Source organism: Cervus canadensis, chromosome 16, assembly GCF_019320065.1.
Source record: "Cervus canadensis isolate Bull #8, Minnesota chromosome 16, ASM1932006v1, whole genome shotgun sequence".
Classification (NCBI taxonomy): domain Eukaryota; kingdom Metazoa; phylum Chordata; class Mammalia; order Artiodactyla; family Cervidae; genus Cervus; species Cervus canadensis.
The window spans coordinates 348,886-369,429 of NC_057401.1; the positions used below are offsets into that span (position 1 = coordinate 348,886).

Below are 20,544 nucleotides of genomic sequence, written 5' to 3' on the forward strand. Positions count from 1 at the left end.
CCTGTACAAAGCAGGGTCTCAACCTTCAGAGACCGCTGCCTAAATGCTGACTGGGGAGCTGCTACTTGGCCCTGTGCTTCTTTCCTTGCACAGGAGGCCTTGAGGCCTGTGCTCCCGACTTCTCACACAAGGCAGACCAGGGGACAGCAACAAAGCAGAGACAACAGCATCCCTTATGCAAGACGGGATGCTCCAGTTCACCTCGTCCAAGAGACAACCTGGTACTCAAGGGCCAAGTTTCGATACCCCAACTAGGTCTCAGCTTGATGGCCTGTTGTATCCAGTGAGGGGGAAGGGGTTGGAGGTATATTCTGTTCATAAATATTTCCCCAGAAGCAGATCCAACCATCTATCAGGGCCATCTGCTCCCAGACCCACCTCCCAAAGGAAACTCAGAGGTCATCTAAACAGAAAAGAGATGGAGGTTGGTGGGGAGGAGGGGTTGAGATGATCCTGTCAGGTGAACCTGGGGCCACATGACCTAACAGGTAATAAACACTATGTATGGCCAGGCACTCCCCCAGCCCTTTACAAATATTCACCTCCTGAATCTCCCGACAGCCTCAGGAGGTGAGTGCCCCCTCCGTCCGACAGATGACACCTCTGGCACACAAAAAGTCCAAGTGCCTGTGACTGAAGTGGCACAACTAGTAAGTGGTAGGTCGAGATTTGGATCCATGCTATTGTCATTCAAAGACTTTGCTCCTCCTCCGACTGTGGGAAGTGCCTGAAGCTTATGGGAGGAGGTAGAAGTAGGTTTTTTTGTAGCCACTCCCATTAACTTAGTGATGATCCTACAATGAAAGGAAAGCACAGAGCTGCTCCCCTCAGAGGAGATCAAGGCGAGCGGCGCAGACACATCGCTTCTGATGTGCGTCTAACCGTCAGCTCTGAGGCACTCTGCCACCCCCCTCTTCACGGAGCACTTTCAGCTTCCACACATGTTCCATGTCAAGAGGTATTAGCACTCAGCCCATGGACTAACCAACCTAAGAATGCTGCTGAGAGAGTATCCTTTCCAGCAGAAAAAGCAAGGTGGGCAACAGAAGCCATGGAGAGTGTCAGAGCTGGAGCCTGGGGTGGAGAGAGGTGGGAATGAAATATCCAGAGTCCTGGGTCTGGGCTGAGGAAGGGCCCCTGCCTCCACGCCTGCTGCGGGTCAGGCCTGGCTTGACCGGAAGAATCCCAGGGGCTTCCATCACTCACAGCAGCTTGTAGCCTCCTCCACTCAGGGTCCAGGGAATAGGAGGAGATGGGCCATATAAGGGAAGTGAGGTTCACCCTGACCCCCACCCCCAGTCCCCCTGAGGAGGCCACATGTTTGGGGTTCACTTGACAGCAGCTATTCTTTCTCATGATTGGCTCTGCCCTTGCCCACATCCCTTCCTCCACTAAGATTCCCGTGAGCTCACAGCCTTTGCCACGAGGTGGAGAAAACACCAACATCTGGAGTCAGGTTTAATGATAAACTTCATCAAAATCACCTTGGCAACGCCAGTGGTTCACACGTTGATTCAGTGGCCTGAGCTCTCATTTGAGTGGTATTTATATTCTCCACATCTGCCCGCAGGTTTGCGGAAGACAGCAGCTTAAGGCTATTCCTCCTACTTATACTGTGTTTGTCTGCAAATGCCAAAAGCATAAAGCAAACCCCAATGCACAAGGAGTTCTTAGGAAACTGGTGTCAAGAAAGAGGGTAGTGGCCACTTCCTGGAGAATAAGTGAAGCCCTCCCAGGAAAGACCACGGGACAGGAGGATGAGCCCAGGTTCCTGCCAGGAACCTGGGTGCTTCATGGAACCTCCTTTTCTTAAAGTGAGGTGGGGGCGGGGGGGGGGAGGTGGGCGTGGTCACTTTCTGTTTCATAAACACTCAGATGTTTATCATGCTATGGAGGGGAAAGATGGTACCCACGACCTCAGGGCATAACACTTTCTCTGCCTCCTCCAGTAGGGGAATCATTTTTCAAGAATAGGTTACAGGCTAGATGCACAGTGGTGGGATTGCTGGGTCATACAGAGATGTGGATGGACCTAGAGTCTGTCATATAGAATGAAGTAAGTCAGAAAGAAAAAAACAAATACTGTGTGTTAACGCATATAAATGGAATCTAGAAAAAAATGGTACAGATGAACCTATTTCCAGGGCAGGAAAAGAGATGCAGACATAGAGAATGGATATGTGGACACAGTGGGGGTAGGAGAGGGTGGGAAGAATTGGGAGATTAGAACTGACATGTCTATGTGCACGCATGCGAAGTCACTTTAGTCATGTCTGAGCTTGAGTCGCGTCCGACTCTGTGCGGCCTTATGAGCTGCAGCCCGCCAGGCTTCTCTGTCCATGGGATTCTCCAGGCGTGAATCCTGGAGTGGGTCATCATACCCTCCTCCAGGGGATCTTTGCAACTCAGGGATCAAACCCGTGTCTCCTGCATCGGCAGGCAGGGTCTTTACCACTGAGCCACCTGGGAAGCCCCAGACGTGTACACGCCGCATTGCGACAATAGACAGCTAGTGGGATGCTGCTAAAGGCGCAGAGAGCTCAGCCCCTGTGGGGTGGGGTGGGTGGGAGTGAGGTTTGGAAGGGAGGGGATACACGCACATGTCCAGCAGAGACCAACGCAGCACCGTAAAGCAATTATATTCCAGTAAAAAGGGATGGGCTGCAAAAGCTCTGTTATGAAAACAAAAAGTCAGTGTGTCCCTGTGAGTGTTTCCCACCATTAAGCACTGGCATAAACTATTAGTGAGGATGCCAACTAGGGAGTCATTCTGGACCCTGGTTAAGCTGCAGTATTTAGAGTTGACCCCTTTGTATCTTCCCTTTTAAAATCTTTTCTTTAGAATTAACCCTCTGCCATCCTGAAACTCTTTATCTACTAAGTATAATAAGGGCTACTCTCTTGTCTTAGAATAAACATGCTCTCATCCCTCCCATATGAAATATGAGGGATTTATTTTGACCCTTGGTAACCTCCTGAGGCTTCCCGGTGGTTCAGTGAGTAAAGAACCTGCCTGCAATGCAGGAGACACTGGAGATGCAGGTTCAACCCCCAGGTTGGGAAGATCCTCTGGAGTAGGAAGTGGCAAACCACTCTAGGATTCTTTCCTGGGAAATCCCATGGACAAAGAAGCCTGGTGGATTACAGTCCATGGGGTCCCAAAGAGTCAGACACAACTGAGCATGCATGCAAGGCAACCAGAGGGAAGCTGACATACTGACAAATCATACGAGGGAGCCAGCACCTGGTCTCAGGAGATGGAGGGCTTGTGTGATCTGGCTTGCTTCTTTCTTCCCTAACAGCTACTAGGGTCACACTTGCCTATCTGATTGCTACCTAGCTCTGAATCAGTCCTTTAAGAGGGATAAACCCTTTAAGAAGGATAAACCATTCACTCAATGACCAAAGCATTGAATGATTCCAAAATTTAAGTCTCCCTAAGAGACTCAGTTTCCCTTAGGAAGCTCCAGATACACAAGAGAGGGAAGAATTCCTCCCTCAAGAATGCATGACAAGGCTTCCCTGGTGACTCAGTGGTAAAGAATCCGCCTGCCAATGCAGAAGTTACAGGTTCAATCCCTGATCCAAGAAGATTCCACATGCTTCAGAGCAACCAAGTTCATGGGACACAACTACTAAAACCCCTGTGGCGGCCGCAACTACTGAAGCCCGTGTGCCCTAGATCCGGAGCTCTGCAGTGAGAAGCCACTGCAGTGAGAAGCCTGTGCGCCACACTCTAAGAGGGCAGTCCCTGCTCGCCGCAACTAGAGAAAGCCTGCGTGCAGCAAGGAAGACCCAGAGCAGCCAAAAAAAAAAAACAACAATGCGTGACAGGGACTTTCCTGGCTAAGACTCCACACTCCCAATGAAGGAGGCCTGGGTTTGATCCCTGGTCATGCTGGAGAAGACTCCTGAGAGTCCCTTGGACTGCAAGAAGATCAAACGAGTCATTCCTAAAGGAAATCAGTCCTGAATATTCACTGGAAGGACTGATGCTGAAGCTGAAGCTCCAATACTTTGGCCACCTGATGCGAAGAAAAGACAAGACCCAAGACCCATTGGAAAAGACCCTGATGCTGGGAAAGATTGAGGGCAGGAGGGGAAGGGGCAACAGAGGATGAGATGGTTGATGGCATCACCGACTCAATGGACAGGAGTTTGAGCAAACTCTGGGAGATGGTGAAGGACAGGGAAGCCTGGTGTGCTGCAGTCCATGGGGTCACAAAGAGTGGGACCCGGCTTAGCAGCTGATCAATAACAGGGAACTAGGATACTAAGAGTTTGAATGCCACGACTAAAGATCCCACGTGCCTCAGCGAGGTTCTGCACTCGGCAACAAAGATCTTGCTGCAACTAAGACCTGGCGCAGACAAGTAAATTAAAAAACAAAAATAAGAGGAACGCATTACAAAGTAAGCCTGCTTCTACTTCTGGAGAGAATTCTCATCATCTCCCGTCAGCCCAGTCTTTAAAAACAAGCAGCTTCTTGACTGGCCTCTCACTGAGTTCAGGGCAAACTTTGGTGGGATGAGGACAGTGACCTCGAGGAAGTGCACAGGAGATGGGGGGCCCGTGATTTAGACTGAGGCTAACAGGAGGAGCTGAGTAACTAGCAGTCCCACGCTGCTTTCTCCTTGGCTTGAGGAATTCTTGTTTTGTGTATCACCAAACTAGCTCTGCAGATTGGCCCGTGACTGGCTCAGATGCAGACGTCTGGCTCCACCTTCAGGGTGCTCAGGTTCCATTGCTCCGTCACTTACACGCAATGGCCAAGTTACCTACGTCATCAGTTGCTGAGTTTCTACATCCGTAAAATGAGCCTCTCAACAATACCTTCCTCTTGGCATGGTTGTAAAGGTTAGAGGAGGTGATGTACATGAAACTGCTTAGCACAGGTTCTGGAGCATATTAAGTCTTCAATAAATATTAGCTGTTATTATTAGCAGTGGTAGCTATACTAGTGAAATAGCTGGTGAGGGAAAGTGAGCTATAGGGAGTTAAGTTTTGCTCACTGCCCTGTAATTGGCAGGTTGCTTGGAAAACTCCAAGACCCTTCAATGGTCTTGTCTGCCTTCCAAGAAAATCAAACAACAGGTGCCTGGGTTGTCTTAACTTCTCCCAGCCCCAAGACAGCCTGGCTTGGGTTAAGACCTCCTGGAGCAGGTTTAACATCGACTGGAGCCAGGATTTATGAGAAAGCTTCCACCTCAAATGACTGCCCACCCCCGCTGAGTGCCTCTCCCATGTGTGCCGTGCAATCAGTGAGCACTAACTGAATGCACTGACCCCCGGGGGGCTGTAACACTGCAGCGTGATACCATCCATCCAAGGAAGAAGTGACAGCTCTGGAGACATGCTTGCTGCTTGCTTCCCCTGCGTTCAGTTCAGTTTTCAGTCACTCAGTCGTGTCCAATTCTTTGCGACCCCATGAATCACAGCATGCCAGGCCTCCCTGTCCATCACCAACTCCTGGAGTTTACTCAAACTCATGTCCATTGAGTCAGTGATGCCATCTAGCAATCTCATCCTCTGTCATCCCTTTCTCCTCTTGCCCCCAATCCCTCCCAGCATCAGGGTCTTTTCCAATGAGTCAACTCTTCGCATGAGGTGGCCAAAGTATTGGACTTTCAGCTTCAACATCAGTCCTTCCAATGAACACCCAGGACTGATCTTCTTTAGGATGGACTGGTTGGATCTCCTTGCAGTCCAAGGGACTCTCAAGAGTCTTCTCCAACCCCACAGTTCAAAAGCATCAATTCTTTGGCGCTCAGGTTTCTTCACAGTCCAACTCTCACATCCATACATGACCACTGGAAAAACCATAGCCTTGACTAGGCAGACCTTTGCTGGCAAAGTAATGTCTCTGCTTTTTAATATGTTGTCTAGGTTGGTGATAACTTTCCTTCCAAGGAGTAAGCGTCTTTTAATTTCATGGCTGCAGTCACCATCTGCAGTGATTTCAGAGCCCAAAAAATTATAATTAGGGAGGACCAACTCCTGAGCTGCAAAGTCACAAATCTGGGGACATTTTGGCTGGACACACTCAGGACCACAATCTCCATGAGCCCAGGAGCCAGGGTGGGCAGAGGGCATGGTGAAAATCTAAGCCTTCACACTAAGTTTCCAGTGATAAAGAAGGTGGATGAAGCCTGGGGGAAGAGGACAGGTCACTTCTCAGGTGATCAGGGTTGGGAAGACACATCCAGTGCCGTGTCCTGTGCTAGCCGTGGCTCTGAGATGTCTCCATGTGGGCAGTTTCAGTTCTCCGCAGCTTACAATGGAATCTCTCAACACACTTCTTCCCCAACTGGGCCCCTGACTTGCGTCCTAGCAGCCTGTTTCAAGGAAGAAAGCCGGCAGATTCGTTCACACCCTCAAAGATCATAAGGGTTGTTCCAACTAAACAACAAACGTGTGTTTATACAGATGAAAGTCTGTACTTTTAAGTCTGTAGTCAGTATTTATGCAGATGGAAGTCTGCAGGAACTGAATCTTTTAGGATTAATTACAGGGAGACATACTATTTTCAAACACACGAAGAATTGAGAATAGCCTTTTCTGAGTTTTGCGGGAGCCATGACTGAGGTTTAGTATAAGAAACAGCTGGGGTCCCTTCGTGTCTGCCTGGAGCTATCACAACTTTGTGAATCAGTTAGACTCCAATACAAAACGCAAAGTTAAAAAAAGAGAAAGCGCTTCCTGACCTTGTCAGTACGCTGGGAGAACCCACCACAGAACCCATCAGCACAAGAGCGTGGGGTTTGTGCCAGGGTGTGCGGGACAGGATTCCATACCAGTTGGGTGAGAAGCTGTCTGGGAAGCTCTGCAGATTTTGGAACTCCAGCTAAAGGAGGTGACTCTTGCGAGGCTGACACCCAGAAGACAGGGTACTGGACGTGCGGTCCCTTCCCAGGGCTGCTGAAGCTTGTTCATGGAGACCTGTTTGCTGCAGCCGCTGAGAAACTCTGAAGAGTGAGTTTCCCATTAGTGTTGGCCGTCTGCCCAAAGAAGCAGGGCAAGAAGATGACCCAGGAGGGCTGGGTACCTAACAGGCTGGCCTAGTGTGGTAGGATGGCTGAAAACTTTAGACACAGGGAAAGAGGGGATGGGCGGGCAGGACAACTAACCACAACACACCTGCTTTATTACGGGTTGAGCATGGACTCTGTTTATTGTAATATAGTGTGCTGGTCATGGAAACAGAGGGGCTGTCTCTTGTTTACAGTCATCTTTTTACTCTAATTTGATGTGTACAACATGAAAAGTACGGGCACGTGGGAATTTACAAAGAAGGGCCAGCTATATTTAAAATGGTTAACCAACAAGGTCGTACTATATATATCACAGAGAACTCTGCTCACTGTTACGAGGCAGCCTGGCTTGAAAGGGAGTTTGGGGGAGAATGGATACATCTATTTGCATGGCTGAGTTCCTTTGTTGTCCACCTGAAGCTATCACATTGTTAATCAGCTACACTCCAATATAAAACAAAAAGTCTTTTTTTTTTTAAGTGTCAGAAAGGAAACATCCAAGATCATTTTGGATGACAGAGACAGCTTGGCTTTTTGCTGTTGTTTTTCAGTCACTAAGTTGTGTTTGACTCTTTGTGACCCCATGGACTGCAACTGCCAGGCTTCCCTGTCTTTCACTATCTCCTGGAGTTGGCTCAAACTCATGTCTGTTGAGTCGATGATGCTGTCCAACCATTTCATCCTCTGTTGCCCCTTTCTCCTCCTGCCCTCAACCTTTCCCAGCATCAGGGTCTTTTCCAATGAGTTCGCTCTTCACATCAGACAGCCAAAGTAATGGAGCTTCAGCTTCAGCATCAGTTCTTCCAACGAATACAGTTGCTCTGTGATGCAACCATAGTTTGAGAGACGGAGAGAGAAGAAAAAACACAAAACCCTTGCAGGAAGCTTTAAATAAAAGGAAAGGAAATTTCCCAGGCTAGCAGGGTATTCTAATCAGAGCCTTCTTATCGGAATGTCTCCAGTCTAACAAGAAGAAATCCTATCTATTGAGGGCAGAACGCTACATTAGATCTAATCAGAATCTGCTTTCTAATTGCTCAACACCAGGTCAGAGCCCAATAACGGCTATAGTTGCTGGTTCTTTCTGGAGAGTGAGGAACTTGAGTTGTGTCAACTCTTGGTCTTGAGAGAAGGGGAAAGCTTTGTCTTCACTCCCAGATATTCAACTCCATCAGCTCAAAGTAGCGAGATGCAATCAGAGTTTTTTCCCGGCCCATGCAAAGCTCTGGTCATCTTATGACTGCCCTTGGCTGGGAGCTGGAATCCAGTTCCTTTAAAAAACATGCATTCAGGACTTCCTTGATGGTCCAAGGGTTAAGAATCTGCTTTCCAATGTGGGGGATGGGGGTTTGATCTGTGATCAAGGAACTAAGACCCCACATGCTGTGGGGCAACCAAGCTCAGGCGCCACCACCAGAGAGAAGCCCATACACCGCAACGCAACTCCTTAGTGCCGCGCCCGAGGCCTGACCCGGCAGGTGAGACAGCAGACACATCAGCAGAGCGAGCGGCAAGAAACGCGGCCCCGGACGTGACTTTATGACACTTCTGCTGCATGCCCTGCACCGTGCCAGGCACTTTGACACATGCTATGCTTCTCCTTAATGCCTACAAGGGCATATAGCTTTCAACAATCAAAACATGACTGTAAAAGGATATTTACCCCAGTCCAGCGAAACACAATACCTCCGAATCTCCCTCTAGGCCCCCCTATTGTTATCTTCTGGCAGGGGATTAATAGGTACAGCCAACTGGCCTTCTGGTGGCAGTTATAACTAACATTTTCTTTGCTCCAAGCAAAGAATACCATCTGTGAAACCCCCCAGCTCCCTGCAGAGCCCTGACATATCATTGTAACAAATAGCCACAAAGGCCCACCGAGGGCTGCGACCCTTGACCACTGATAGGTACACAGAGCCACACAGAGGGAGACAGAGGTGTGCAGGGCTGGACAAAGAGGAAGCAGAGAAAAAGACACAGAATTTTCTTTCTCTGGCTTTCCTCTTCGCTGAAACAAGCCTGCCCAGTGCTGTGATGGATATACTGCCTGAAAACTCGCTGGCCACCTCATCCAGGCGTGGTTCATGTGCCAATACTGAGTGAGGAGATTCTGTCCAGGGCTGAGTCTTACAGGGCACAGAAAGGGTAGAGAGCAGAGATGTGGGATGAAAAGGCTAAAGGAAAAGCCTCACTGCCTTTTTCTTGAAGAATCTTGGGTGTCCCCATGTGACATGCCTTGTGGACCTTCTTCTATCCACCCTTATTCCTGACTGCCCACCCATCTAGAGATAAAACTTGACTACATTGTCAGCAAGCTTGTGATGGAGCTTCACTTTACTGCACATGGGAGGCAGGATGGGCCCCGGCCCCTTCTGTAAGGGGCCTGAAACTTGGAGGTGATTTTACAAGGGCACACATATGAGTGCACACGCGTACACACACACACACACACACACACACACACACTCATCTGCACTCAGATGCATGCCTCTGGTAACATACATCTGGTGCTCTTCAGGGTTGTGGGGGCCCTCTGAGCCAGAGGGCCACGTAAGCTCTACTCCAGCCTCCACACCCATTTTCTGTGTGACTGAGGGCAAATCATTTACCTCTCTGAAACTTGGTACTGTCCATTGCTCACAGAATACTCAAGATCATTTCCTAATACCAACAGGAATTATGATGTGCAGACATGGATGTGTGCGTGTGTATACACACATGTACACACACACACAGACTTCCCACACCCACAGCACATGCGTATAGATGCTATGGCTACCTGATCACAAGTCAGAGATAATTCTAGCCTGATCATAAAATCTTAAAATACAAGATGAGCTAAATTCCTTTCCTTGCCTCTCCATATAGAGTTCACTAGTAAGTGAACTTACTAGTAAGTGAATGTAAGTTCACTAGTAAGTGAATGTTCTTCAAACATTTAAGCTCAAATGACCAGAATGAAATAAATGCAAATAAGTAATCCCAGAGCTTAAAATTTGAGGCAAGAAATCCTTCTTTAAATTAAGTAAACACTTCCCCCCTCAGCCATATCTTTCCCAGATATCTTTCCCAGTCACTGATTATGCCTCTAATTATTTCACTGCCCCACCCCTACCTCCTTCAAGGTCACATGTTTACCGTCAGCTCTGTTTCAGCTTTAGTATTGGAATACTGTGCATAAACATTCTAGTTCCCTAAATTCTGAGCATTATCGCGGGATTCGACTCTGGCTTAATTTCTAGCCCCTCAAGCCTGAGGGTAGTGATTCTCGCTTGGGTCAGGCTCCCAAGCTGCATCACCTAGCTTGTTTACACTGACTTCAGCCTTCCTCTGCCAACTCCCTGGCTCTCTTTCCACCAACATGAGGCGGTGGAGGTGAGGGGTGGAGACCTCAAAACAATTTCTTTTTTCCTTTTAATGAGCACAAAGTCAAAAGAACTCTACAGAGCATGGCTCAAGGTTTGCAGAAAAAAGCCTGTAAACAGTTCTAGAGACAATACTAGTGACAAAGTTCCTACTCACAGCAGCTGTAGGGACACCAGCCCGTCAAATAGTCCCTTGGCAATCTCCGTGATCTTGTTCCCGTAGAGCACCCTGGAGAAGAGCAGAGGGGACAGTGGTCACCGTGCGTGAGAGGCCACTATCACCCCTTCACGCAGGAGGTCACCACCTCGGTCCACTCCGGTGGCATCTCAGCATTGCCTTCCCCAGCCCGCCTCTTCCCTCCTCCTCACCAGTGAGACTGTGGGCTCACGCCTCTGAGGCTGGAGGGACAGGCCGTCTGAGAGGCAAGGAGGAAAGGACTCCATCCTAATCTCCTCCTGGGCAGCCCCACTCAATAAATAATCCATAATAGGAAGACACAGTCCCTTTGTGGTGTCTCCTGGAGCTGCTAATATGACTCACACCCTGGCAATAAATAAGACGTGTGGGAAGCCAGCCAGCCTGTGTTTTCTTGTCTTCAATGGGTATTGATCAGGCTGAGCCCAGCCTACAGAATGTTTCCTTTTAATATCCTGTTGCATCCTAAGGAATTCCTGAACTGAGTCCTTTAATCATCCATCTAGACAGGGCTTTGGATATCTGGGGTCCTACCCAAATGGCTCAAGGACTGCTGAGTCAAGGATCAGCTCTTTGGAAAAACTAGGGAGCAAGGAACTGTTATTGCAGTAATAGCAGCTTCTACATTCCAGCCTCTTTTTTCTATTCTCTGAGCTCCAGGAACCAAGGAATTCTTTTTACTCTTCTCTTTTCCAGCCTATGGAGTACCTCACACTGGATCTCTTATTCAAGTGCTGGTCTCCGGTGACTCCTGACACACCCGAGGAAGTGTGGGGAAGAAGCCTCTTGAGTCTGGCTCCTCCACAGACACTGCTGGCTTCTCTCTGATCTCATCCATGGCGCAGACTTTGATGATCTCTTGAGTCCAGCCTCCTCTGAGATGGAGGGAACTTAGAAAGATTTTTTTTTTTAATGTTTCCCTCTTGAGGCCTGGAGCACACTGAATTAACCCAAGATTTGACTCCTGCTCAGATTGCAAATCCAGGCTGTGACATGTCTTTGAGGAGGCAAAATATTAGGATGAGGAAATGGTAAATGGGAGTGATAAACCCACGCCCCCATTTTCCAGATACCACTAGCAGTAAGTGTCCCGCTCAGCCTACAGGTGTGTTTCATTAATGTTTCAACAAATTAATGACTAAATAAAAGTCAGCATGATGGCTCAGGCTCCCATTTGTAATTCATATCAATGTCTCACTGCTCACTGTGCCAGACTGTCTGCTTGGCTTGGCGGATGTCTGACCCTCCAGTGCAGCAGAGGCTGGTGGGATGACAGGCAGGGTGGGGAAAGGGGGTGCTTGAATCACAGGTCCACATGGGGTGTGTCTAAGCCTCAGTGGGTCAAAGTCACTTTCTGGAGGCTGATGTGGGCTGTAGTCTATGTGGGGGCTTCTGGGCACAGACCTGTCTGCCTGTATCCTCAGCGCTTTCCTAGACTTCCCTTCCCACCTTTCCGATCTGGGCTTAAACACCTTGTCCTTGGAAGGTTCTCTTGAATATCTCAGTCAACATTTTCTTTCTTTCTGCATTTGATTTTTTTAAAATTAAGTGACAATTTACATACATTAAATTAGTCATTTTCTATCACCTATTTTTTTTATTACCTAATCCATTTTCATTATGTCATGTTATATTATTATACACTTATTTATTTTAAACATTTTCTGTGTCTCCTCTATGGCTCCCTTTAATAGATTAATAGATCCCATGTGTGCGATGACATCATGTGGATTGTCCAAGGCTGGGTCCATAGAGCTGAAAACTGAACAGGATCTAACATGGTAAACGCCTGTCTGAGAGAATAATGAACAGGTATGGGGTAAAGGCTTTCTTGCCCTTTACTTCGGCCATTTCTCACTCTGGGTAGGGTGTGTTGTTGTTCAAAGCTCCTTGAGGCCAAGACTTGTCTGTCCAGGTCACTGCCACATTCTCAGTGCTTGTAAGGCTGCTCAGTACATAGTAAGCATCTATTGAATGGATGAATGCATATATTGGGGATGAGAAGCACTTCATTTAAACAACGCCCTGACAGAGTTCAGAATTAGCTAATGGCATGCCAATTTCCCATTTGGCAACCAGATTTTGAATTTCTTTTCCTGTAAGACAGGAAGCCTCTCATTGTCCTCAGCAGGTTCCCAGATCCCAGCAAAGAGAAAGCAGATGGGATAGGAGGGTGGGGGCAGGGACAGGATCCGGGGGGCAGACGGCTGCTCTCCCTCCTCCTCTGTGATCTTCAACACAATAAGCAGACGCCAATCTCACATACAATCCTGTCTTTGATATCCCAACCAGATGTTCTACCTGATAAATGAAACTAATTTACTCCGCCAGCAGCCGGCAACAGCTGAATCAAGAGACCTCCCTGTCTCCAGCCCCTTCCCAGTGGGATGGGGCCAGGTGGGGGAAAATGTGTATCTTGTTACCTGCCCACTCATCAATTAAACAAATAGGTTGCACAGAGAGACAAAGCACGGACAGCTCTCCTCTCAGCATCCTTACCCTTGCCAGGTTGGGCAGGTCACCAAATAACACAAATATCAACTGATGACACCTTAGCTGTATCTTATACTTCTCACGTTATCTCAGGATGTGGTATAGATGGGGATCAAGAGCATGGTTCTGGAGTCAGACTGCTTGGGTCTAAATCCTGCCTTTCTCACTTGTTACTGTGGACTCTGGATATCCAAAGTTACATTTGTTTATTCAACATGTCTTTTTTTTTTTTTTTGGCACAATCACTACGTGCCAGGTACTGTTTGAGGTACCAGAGATTCAGCCAGGATCAAAAGAGATAAAAACCTCTGTTTGTGTGGAGTTGAGATGACCCAGTTTCTTCAACCATTAAAGACAGATGAGGACAGGTTTCATATTTTAGGTCCTTGTGAGGATGAAGCTTGCAAGCCTCCCAGAAGAGTACCAGGTACACACAGGAAGTGCTCAGTAAGTACTGCCAGAGATTGCTGTGACTGCAGTCATGAATGCATTGCGGGCAGGAGAGGTGTCACTGTGCCATTCCGCCTGTGAGGGACCAGGCATACAAGATGCAAGTGATGGTCCTTGTGCCACAGGGCAAGTCACCGCAGGGTGAAAACAAAGCTCTATGCCTTCCTGCCCCAGCGGGCCTCTGAGCCCCTGGTAGGCACAGCTTTCGTTCCATCTAATAGCCTGCTTTCAGGTTTCAAAATCAAAGAAAGGCTTACAGGATGGGGTTGATGCATTCTCTGAACAACAGCCATGAGGTTGGTTTGGAGAAAAAGCTTTAAAATCAGAGGAAGAAAATTAGATCCTCCCTAGACAAGGTCACATGCATGGAAAAAATGGGCACATGGTACTAATCATACATTACAATCCTCTCTCTCCATCTCCCTGGACAGTGCTGCTGAGGCACATGGGATGGAAAGGGGGATGCGGTTGGAGGAGAAGATGCATTCGAATTAGAAGCCAATAACTGGGAAGGCTGCTGGGCACTTAATCAATAAAAATAATGCATTAGGATTGTAGAAATATCCCCCAAGATCAATTTCCCCTGAAGAAATATTTGTTTCTTTTACCAGGTTGCCACAAGTGTGTAAGGAAACATAAAACCTTGATAAACACCTCCTGGAAAATATGGATTCATCCCTCTCCCAACCCCACCCCACATGCTTCTGCTCCCCACTTACAGTGACGTGAGCGATTTCAGACCCTGGAAGGCATCTGGAGCGATGTCCGAAATCTGATTCTTGCTGATGTCTCTGAAAAATTAACAGGAAAGTCTGAGAACACAGCTCAAAGGTATGATGTGGCCATATCTGAGGGGTGGACCAAGCACTGCAGATATGCAAAATGAGGAGGATGAATTCATCAGTCAATTTATTTATTTATAGTGCGAGAGCAGGGGCTTAAAGATCATTCAATTCAAATGCCTCATGATAAAATGCACTATATATGTGTATCACTCTTCTGGCTTTCAAAGAATGCTTACTCGTGGCACCTTGACTTTGACATATGGCCATGCATATGGCAGCCTTCGTTTTGCAGGTGGGAAATGGCACCCAGTTAGATGGGGGCCTTACTGTAGGTTGCAGAACCAGGCAATTATAGCATAAATGAAGCAGAAGCCAGCTTCACCTAAACATAGCCCAGGGTTCCTGTAAGCCTCACCTTCTTACGTAATGTCTCGGCAAATGCTTACTTTTCTCCCCCAAAGTCCTGAGTCATTTTGCTTCCCCAGTGACTTCTCCTCCCTGACCTGAATGGAGGTTTTGAGCAGTGACTGAAATCAGGCCGTGTGGTGTAAAGATATCATGAGAGTCTCACGGTGACTTTGAGACATGGGATTGTCACTGGCAATACTCCTTGGACAGAAGCAAGCCCAGGGTGGGGAAGACCAGAAACAAGGTGAGTGAGAAGGATGCTGTGTGTTAGAAGGCAGCTAACCCAGCCTTGGGGCATTAGAATCTCCCTGATCAGGAGGTTGCTCACTTCTGAACACCCACATCTAGTTCTCACTAACAACATCTCCCTGAGTGCAGAGATATCTCTTAGGAGTCATTAGCTCAGAGACAGCCTCTGGGCTCCTGTCCCTGGATGTGAGGATGCTCCAATTTCCAGCTACAATAAACTCTGGTGCCTTTTCTTTAACAAAATAAATCAACGGGTCTTTGCTTTTGTGAAGAAGAGGGGAAGTTGGGGGTCTTGGAGGGTCAACAAGGAGGAGACGGGGGAATATTGAGAAGAAAGCACATCTAAGCAACTGCTTCCAGTGAGGTCAGATGCCCAACTCCCCTAGCCTCTTAAGTGCATTCCTTGAGCCTGTTTCTCTACTCCTTCTGCATGTGTGTGCTAAGACACTTCAGCTGTGTCCGACTCTTTGCAACCCTATGGGCTGTAGCCTGCTAGGCTCCTCTGTCCATGGGATTCTCCGGGAAAAGAATACTGGAGTGGGTTGCCTATTACCTCCTCCAGGGGATCCTCCTGACCCAGGGATTGAAACCCTGTTTCTTATGCTTCCTGCATTGGCAGGCAGATTCTTTACCACTAGCGCCCCCTGAGAAACTAGCCTTCAGAAGGGCTGCCCGACAACTTGTGCTTAGGTTTCTGCTCCCTTTCCTCCTTGTTTCCATGGCTTGTGAATTGAAAGCTACTTCTCAGGTTAAGGTTTCTTAGGCACAGCTGGTGGGCTTATCCCTTGAGCAGGCGAGATTGCCTCTAACAAATCCACAGATTGTGCTCGCAAACTCATCAGCTTACACCAGGCTTTTCTTCAGAGCTCTTTTTTTGTATGAGGGTCTTAACAAGCAAATGCCCCAGATTACCCTAATCTTGCTGGGCCTCAGCGTGGCTGCCTGGCAAGGCACTTCAGGCAAGTGCGCAGTCTGTACTTAGATCATTCCAGTGAGAAAGCCTGTTTTGTTTGGTGATTTGTGTGTGTGTGTGTGACATCCCCAGTGGGAGGTCCCTTCAAGGTCCTGAGTCCTCTACCATGTGAGAGAAAATTCTGTGGCCAGTGCGGAAGCCCTCTGCTTTAGTCTTGTCAGTGCAAACTAGTTTTCAGCTCACAACTAGACTCTTCTGCAAGCATCTTTCTCTAAGGACAAGGTGAGATGTCTCATGATTTGAAGATGCTGGGAGTAGACCTGGGATTGCCCCCCACCCCCACCACCAGTAGCTCAGCTGGTAGACACAAGCGATTTTGGTTCGATCCCTGGGTCAGGAAGATTCCCTGGAGGAGGGCATGGCAACCCATTCCAGTATTCTTGCCTGGAAAATTCCATGGACAGAGGAGCCTGGTGGGCTACAGTCTGTGGGGTCGCTAAGAGTTGGACATGACTGAGTGCCCAGGCATGCATGCATGCAGACACTGGAGAAGTGACAGTTTAGCTGGGAACTGACTGTGGTGGTTCTTAACTCTGTAGGAAGGGAATAGCAGCCGTGGGGGTAAAGGACTGGAGCGACAAGTGATCGGACACAGTGACTTGGGCACAGAACTGGCATGTGCAGTCTCCTTTCCACTTCATCGAGTTGGGTGCAGAAGGCGGTGGCCTGGACAGGAAGGCAGCCTAGTGAGGCTGACTGCCTGCCTGTGTCCATGCTTGGCCTCCCTCAGTCTACATCAGGTGGGCCAGAGCTGAGTCCTGGTGTCTGGGCCACCCTTGGCTAGTGGTTCTCAAACCACTAGAAGTTTATTAAAAATGCACCCACAGGAGCTCCCCTGAAGGTCCAGTGGTTAAGACTCCATGCTTCCAATGCAGGGAGCACAGGTTTGATCCCTGGTTGGGGCACTAAGATCCCACATGCCATGAAGTGAGGCTAAAAGATTTAAAAAAAAAATTAAACACACCCATAGAAAGTCTGATTTGGCCAACTGGGGAATTGGGGTTAGAAATCTGCATACATAACAAATCTCCAGGTGATTCCAAGGCAGGTGGTCCCTGAGATATACTTGAGACCAGTATTTCAAAACATGGTTAGTCTCAAACCTATCCCAGTCCCCTGGATGATGGAGAAGAAGTGGCCTTTGCAGGTTGTTCAGAACAGAGGTGGTAACTTCCAATGCTGATGAGGGTCAAGTGGGGGATATGAGCTTAAAACCACTAGAAGTTGGTGGAACTTGTGGAATATTGCTCTGCCTAAGAGCATGGGTGTGACCTTCAAGTGTCAGTGTTCCCGCTTAACCAGCCCTGTAAGACTGGGGCATCCTCCCTAATGCCTCCTACTCTCCCTCCTACTCTTTATTTTCTTGAGCTCCAAAATCACTGTGGATGGTGAACACAGCCATGAAATTAAAAGACGCCTGCTCCTTGGAAGAAATGCTATGACAAACCCAGACAGCATATTAAAAGAGAGAGGCATCATTTTTCCAACAAAGGTCCGTATAGTCAAAACTATGGTTTTTCCCAGTAGTCATGTATGAATTGAGGGTTGGACCATAAAAAAGGCTGAGAACCAGAGAACTGATGCTTTCAAACTGTGATGCTGGAGAAGACTCTCGAGAGTCCCTTGGGCTGCAAGGAGATCCAACCAGTCCATCCTAAAGGAAACCAACCCTGAATATTCACTGGAAGGACTGATGCTGAAGTTGAACTTCCAATACTTTGGCCACCTGATGCGAGAGCTGACTCATTGGAAAAAACCCTGATGCTGGGGTCTTTTCCTCCTGACAAGGGCAGGAGAAGGGGGCAACAGAGGATGAGATGGTTGACGGCATCACCGACTCAATAGATGTGAATGTGAGCAAACTCTGGGAGATAGTGAAGGACAGGGAAGCCTGGCATGCTGCAGTCCATGGGGTCGCAAAGAGTCAGAGTGACTGAACCACAGCACAACCTTTATATTAGATTTTACCTGGAAATACTCTTTTTACACCAAGCTGACCACTTGAAATTCATTCTATTCAGGGACAAAGCCATCCAATCAAGAAAACTTTTTTTTTTTTTTTGTCATTGGAATGGAGATAAGAAGAGGACGTGGTTCATTCATTGTTGAAGGAAAACATCTTTCTGTGAGATAGTAGAGATAAACTGGCCACATACGCCTGGGAGGAATTCACTCTGTGTTTTAAAATCTGTTTTCACCAGGGACTTTATGTCTCCCAAGCCCTTGCACTTCAGTCTAGATTTCTGACGTTCTATTAGTCAGAAAAAATTTTAAGTGCTCTCTCTTTCCTACCACCATCCTCTTGGGAAGGAAAAAAAGAGCATCATAGTAAATATCGATAGCATAAAAATGATCAAAAATGAAATTCACTCCCCAGGTCATACTGAGAAGGTCTTATGAATTTTGAATGCACAGATTGTGGCAATTCTAAGCGGATGGAGAAAGGACAGTAAAACATAGCCATGTTCTAAATTACCTGGACTTCACAAAAAATTAGAGTAGTCACTTAAATCATGCAAGAGATAGAGGTTGGGGCAGTGACTGAATTTGTCATTTTTCACTGAAATTACTATCTGGCTGCATAATCAAGCTGGGCTTTAAAAATGAATTGGGGGGTGTGGGGGTTATGGAGAGTGAGCTGGGAAAGCAGGGAGACCGGGAGATTAATGGACCAAGGTTTTAAATATTAAGGCCCATATTTATACAGCTCCTCCAGCAGGAGTGCTGCCTAGTGGAGGGAAGGAGTATGTGCTCAGGGCTGGCACATTACGTTGGTTTCTACTTCTGGAACTGTACCAGGAGAAAATCTTGTTTGGTTTGGATTTCCAGGGAGATGGGAAGTTGGTTTCCCGATATCTGAGGGTAAAGCCTACCAATGCCACTGTTTCTCAGGGATGTTTATTTTTAACATAAAAGGAGCCGGCAGACACTTAACCTCTTTAATGTAGGCCCTCCTACTCAAGGGAGACTGATGAATCAGCCTGCAGTGGAAGGGAACAAAACCAAGTCTGTGCCTATTTCTACCTCCTCTCTCTCCTTCGTTTGTCGGGAGCCAGAGAAAGGAAGCAAATGCACTGAAGATGGCATCGTGATTACTGGGCTATCATAAACGGTTTTTTAGGTTGGGAAAGGAATGAGAGCCTCCCTCCCAGGTTCTGCATATCTATGATGGCAATGGTGGGGGTGTATCTGAATCCTACTAGCCTCCCTTCAGAGCACCCCACTCCGACTGGCTCACAGAGAAGAGCTCACAGCAGTCGTGTGAAGGGGAGGGGTGGTGCTGACAATGTTGCCACGATGGTGGGGATGAAGGCAATGAGGCTCAGGATGCTGTCAGTCATGTTGGTGTCACCAGGAACTGATAGGATGTAGCGATGGCGTAATACTGGATATGGTGGTAATGGCAATGATGGGGATCATCACGGCTGAGGGTGATGATCTAATCTTCTTACCTCACTCAGAAAGATTAGAAAGTCCTGACCACGGGTCTAAAGGGTCCATAGGATCTGGCCCTTACCTACCTTTCCAGCACAATCTCCGCCACTTTCCTTTTCATTCACTCCATTCTGCCTCACCATCCTGCAAACCATCCTGCGAGCTCATCTAGACTCCCTCCCTTCCTTCATTCAGGTCACCCACACACAGAGGATTTCATGGTCCAACCCGCCTGGAGATGGCCTCTCCATGACTCTCTTTCCTTCTTTTGTTTTATTTCATAAGATGGTACAGAAAACCCTGAGTGAACTTTTTGGCCAATCCAATACTTTCTAGTACTGATCAATTTGATATTTGCCGTCCCACTCGAATATGTAAGGGCCATCAGAGCAGACACCATTTCAGTTTGTCTTCTACCATAGATGCCAGCACAGTTCACACCAGTGGACACCTGCTGAGCATTTGTTAGCTGAATGTGTGCATGCTGGTAGGGGTGTAGCTATGGTGCTGTAGGATGATACAGAGTCACGGTCACATCTCTACTGAAGTGCTTACTTGAGGGCCACATCCCCAAAGCCAGAGGGCAGGAAAACAGAGAGATGGGACCTTTTTTTAGGCCAACTCAGTCCCACCTCCTACCCAGATAATTGTACTGCATTGTAGCTGGAGACGCCCTAAGCTCTGAGATGCCTGAACCCATACACCTCCCCATCTGAAGGCAACACTCAGGCCGCACCTCCCAGTCTTGGGAGACATTCCAGGTCTAACACTGAGTTCTCCTGAGCATGGTCATGCAGCTCCTTATCTGGGGAGACTGCCCACTACACCTATGACCCCCCAAACTGAAAAGATCTTTCTCGCTGGGGAGACTCACATGCGCTTCAGTTTCTTGTACTGGGTGAAGGCTCCAGCAGGGATGGATTTGATGGAGTTCTGTTCCAGGCGTCTGAGAAACAGAGCAGAGAAGAGTCGATTAACCATTTATCCATCAACAACTGGTTGCTGGGGGCCTTGAGGACAGGATGGTTTCTCCCGTCAACGGTGCACATTCTTGGACAAGAGAGACTTTGTAAACACTGTCCAAAAGCCAGAGACTCATGTTCTGGTGTCTGGGGGTGCCCAGCCCAGGGTCTAACTCCCCTGGGAGAAAGCTAGAAAA

General features: G+C 47.9%; 1 protein-coding gene across 2 annotated transcripts in view; it reads right to left on the minus strand.

The window, feature by feature from the left end:
• SLIT3 (slit guidance ligand 3) overlaps positions 1-20,544 on the minus strand; it is a 717,262-nt gene that overhangs the window by 125,130 nt on the left and 571,588 nt on the right. For both annotated transcript variants that reach the window (XM_043488926.1, XM_043488927.1), the window contains exons 10-12: positions 20,260-20,331; positions 14,255-14,326; positions 10,554-10,625 (exon numbers count right to left, since the gene is read on the minus strand). In XM_043488926.1, the coding sequence (XP_043344861.1) occupies positions 10,554-10,625; positions 14,255-14,326; positions 20,260-20,331 (216 nt within the window). The remainder of the gene's footprint in view (positions 1-10,553; positions 10,626-14,254; positions 14,327-20,259; positions 20,332-20,544) is intronic.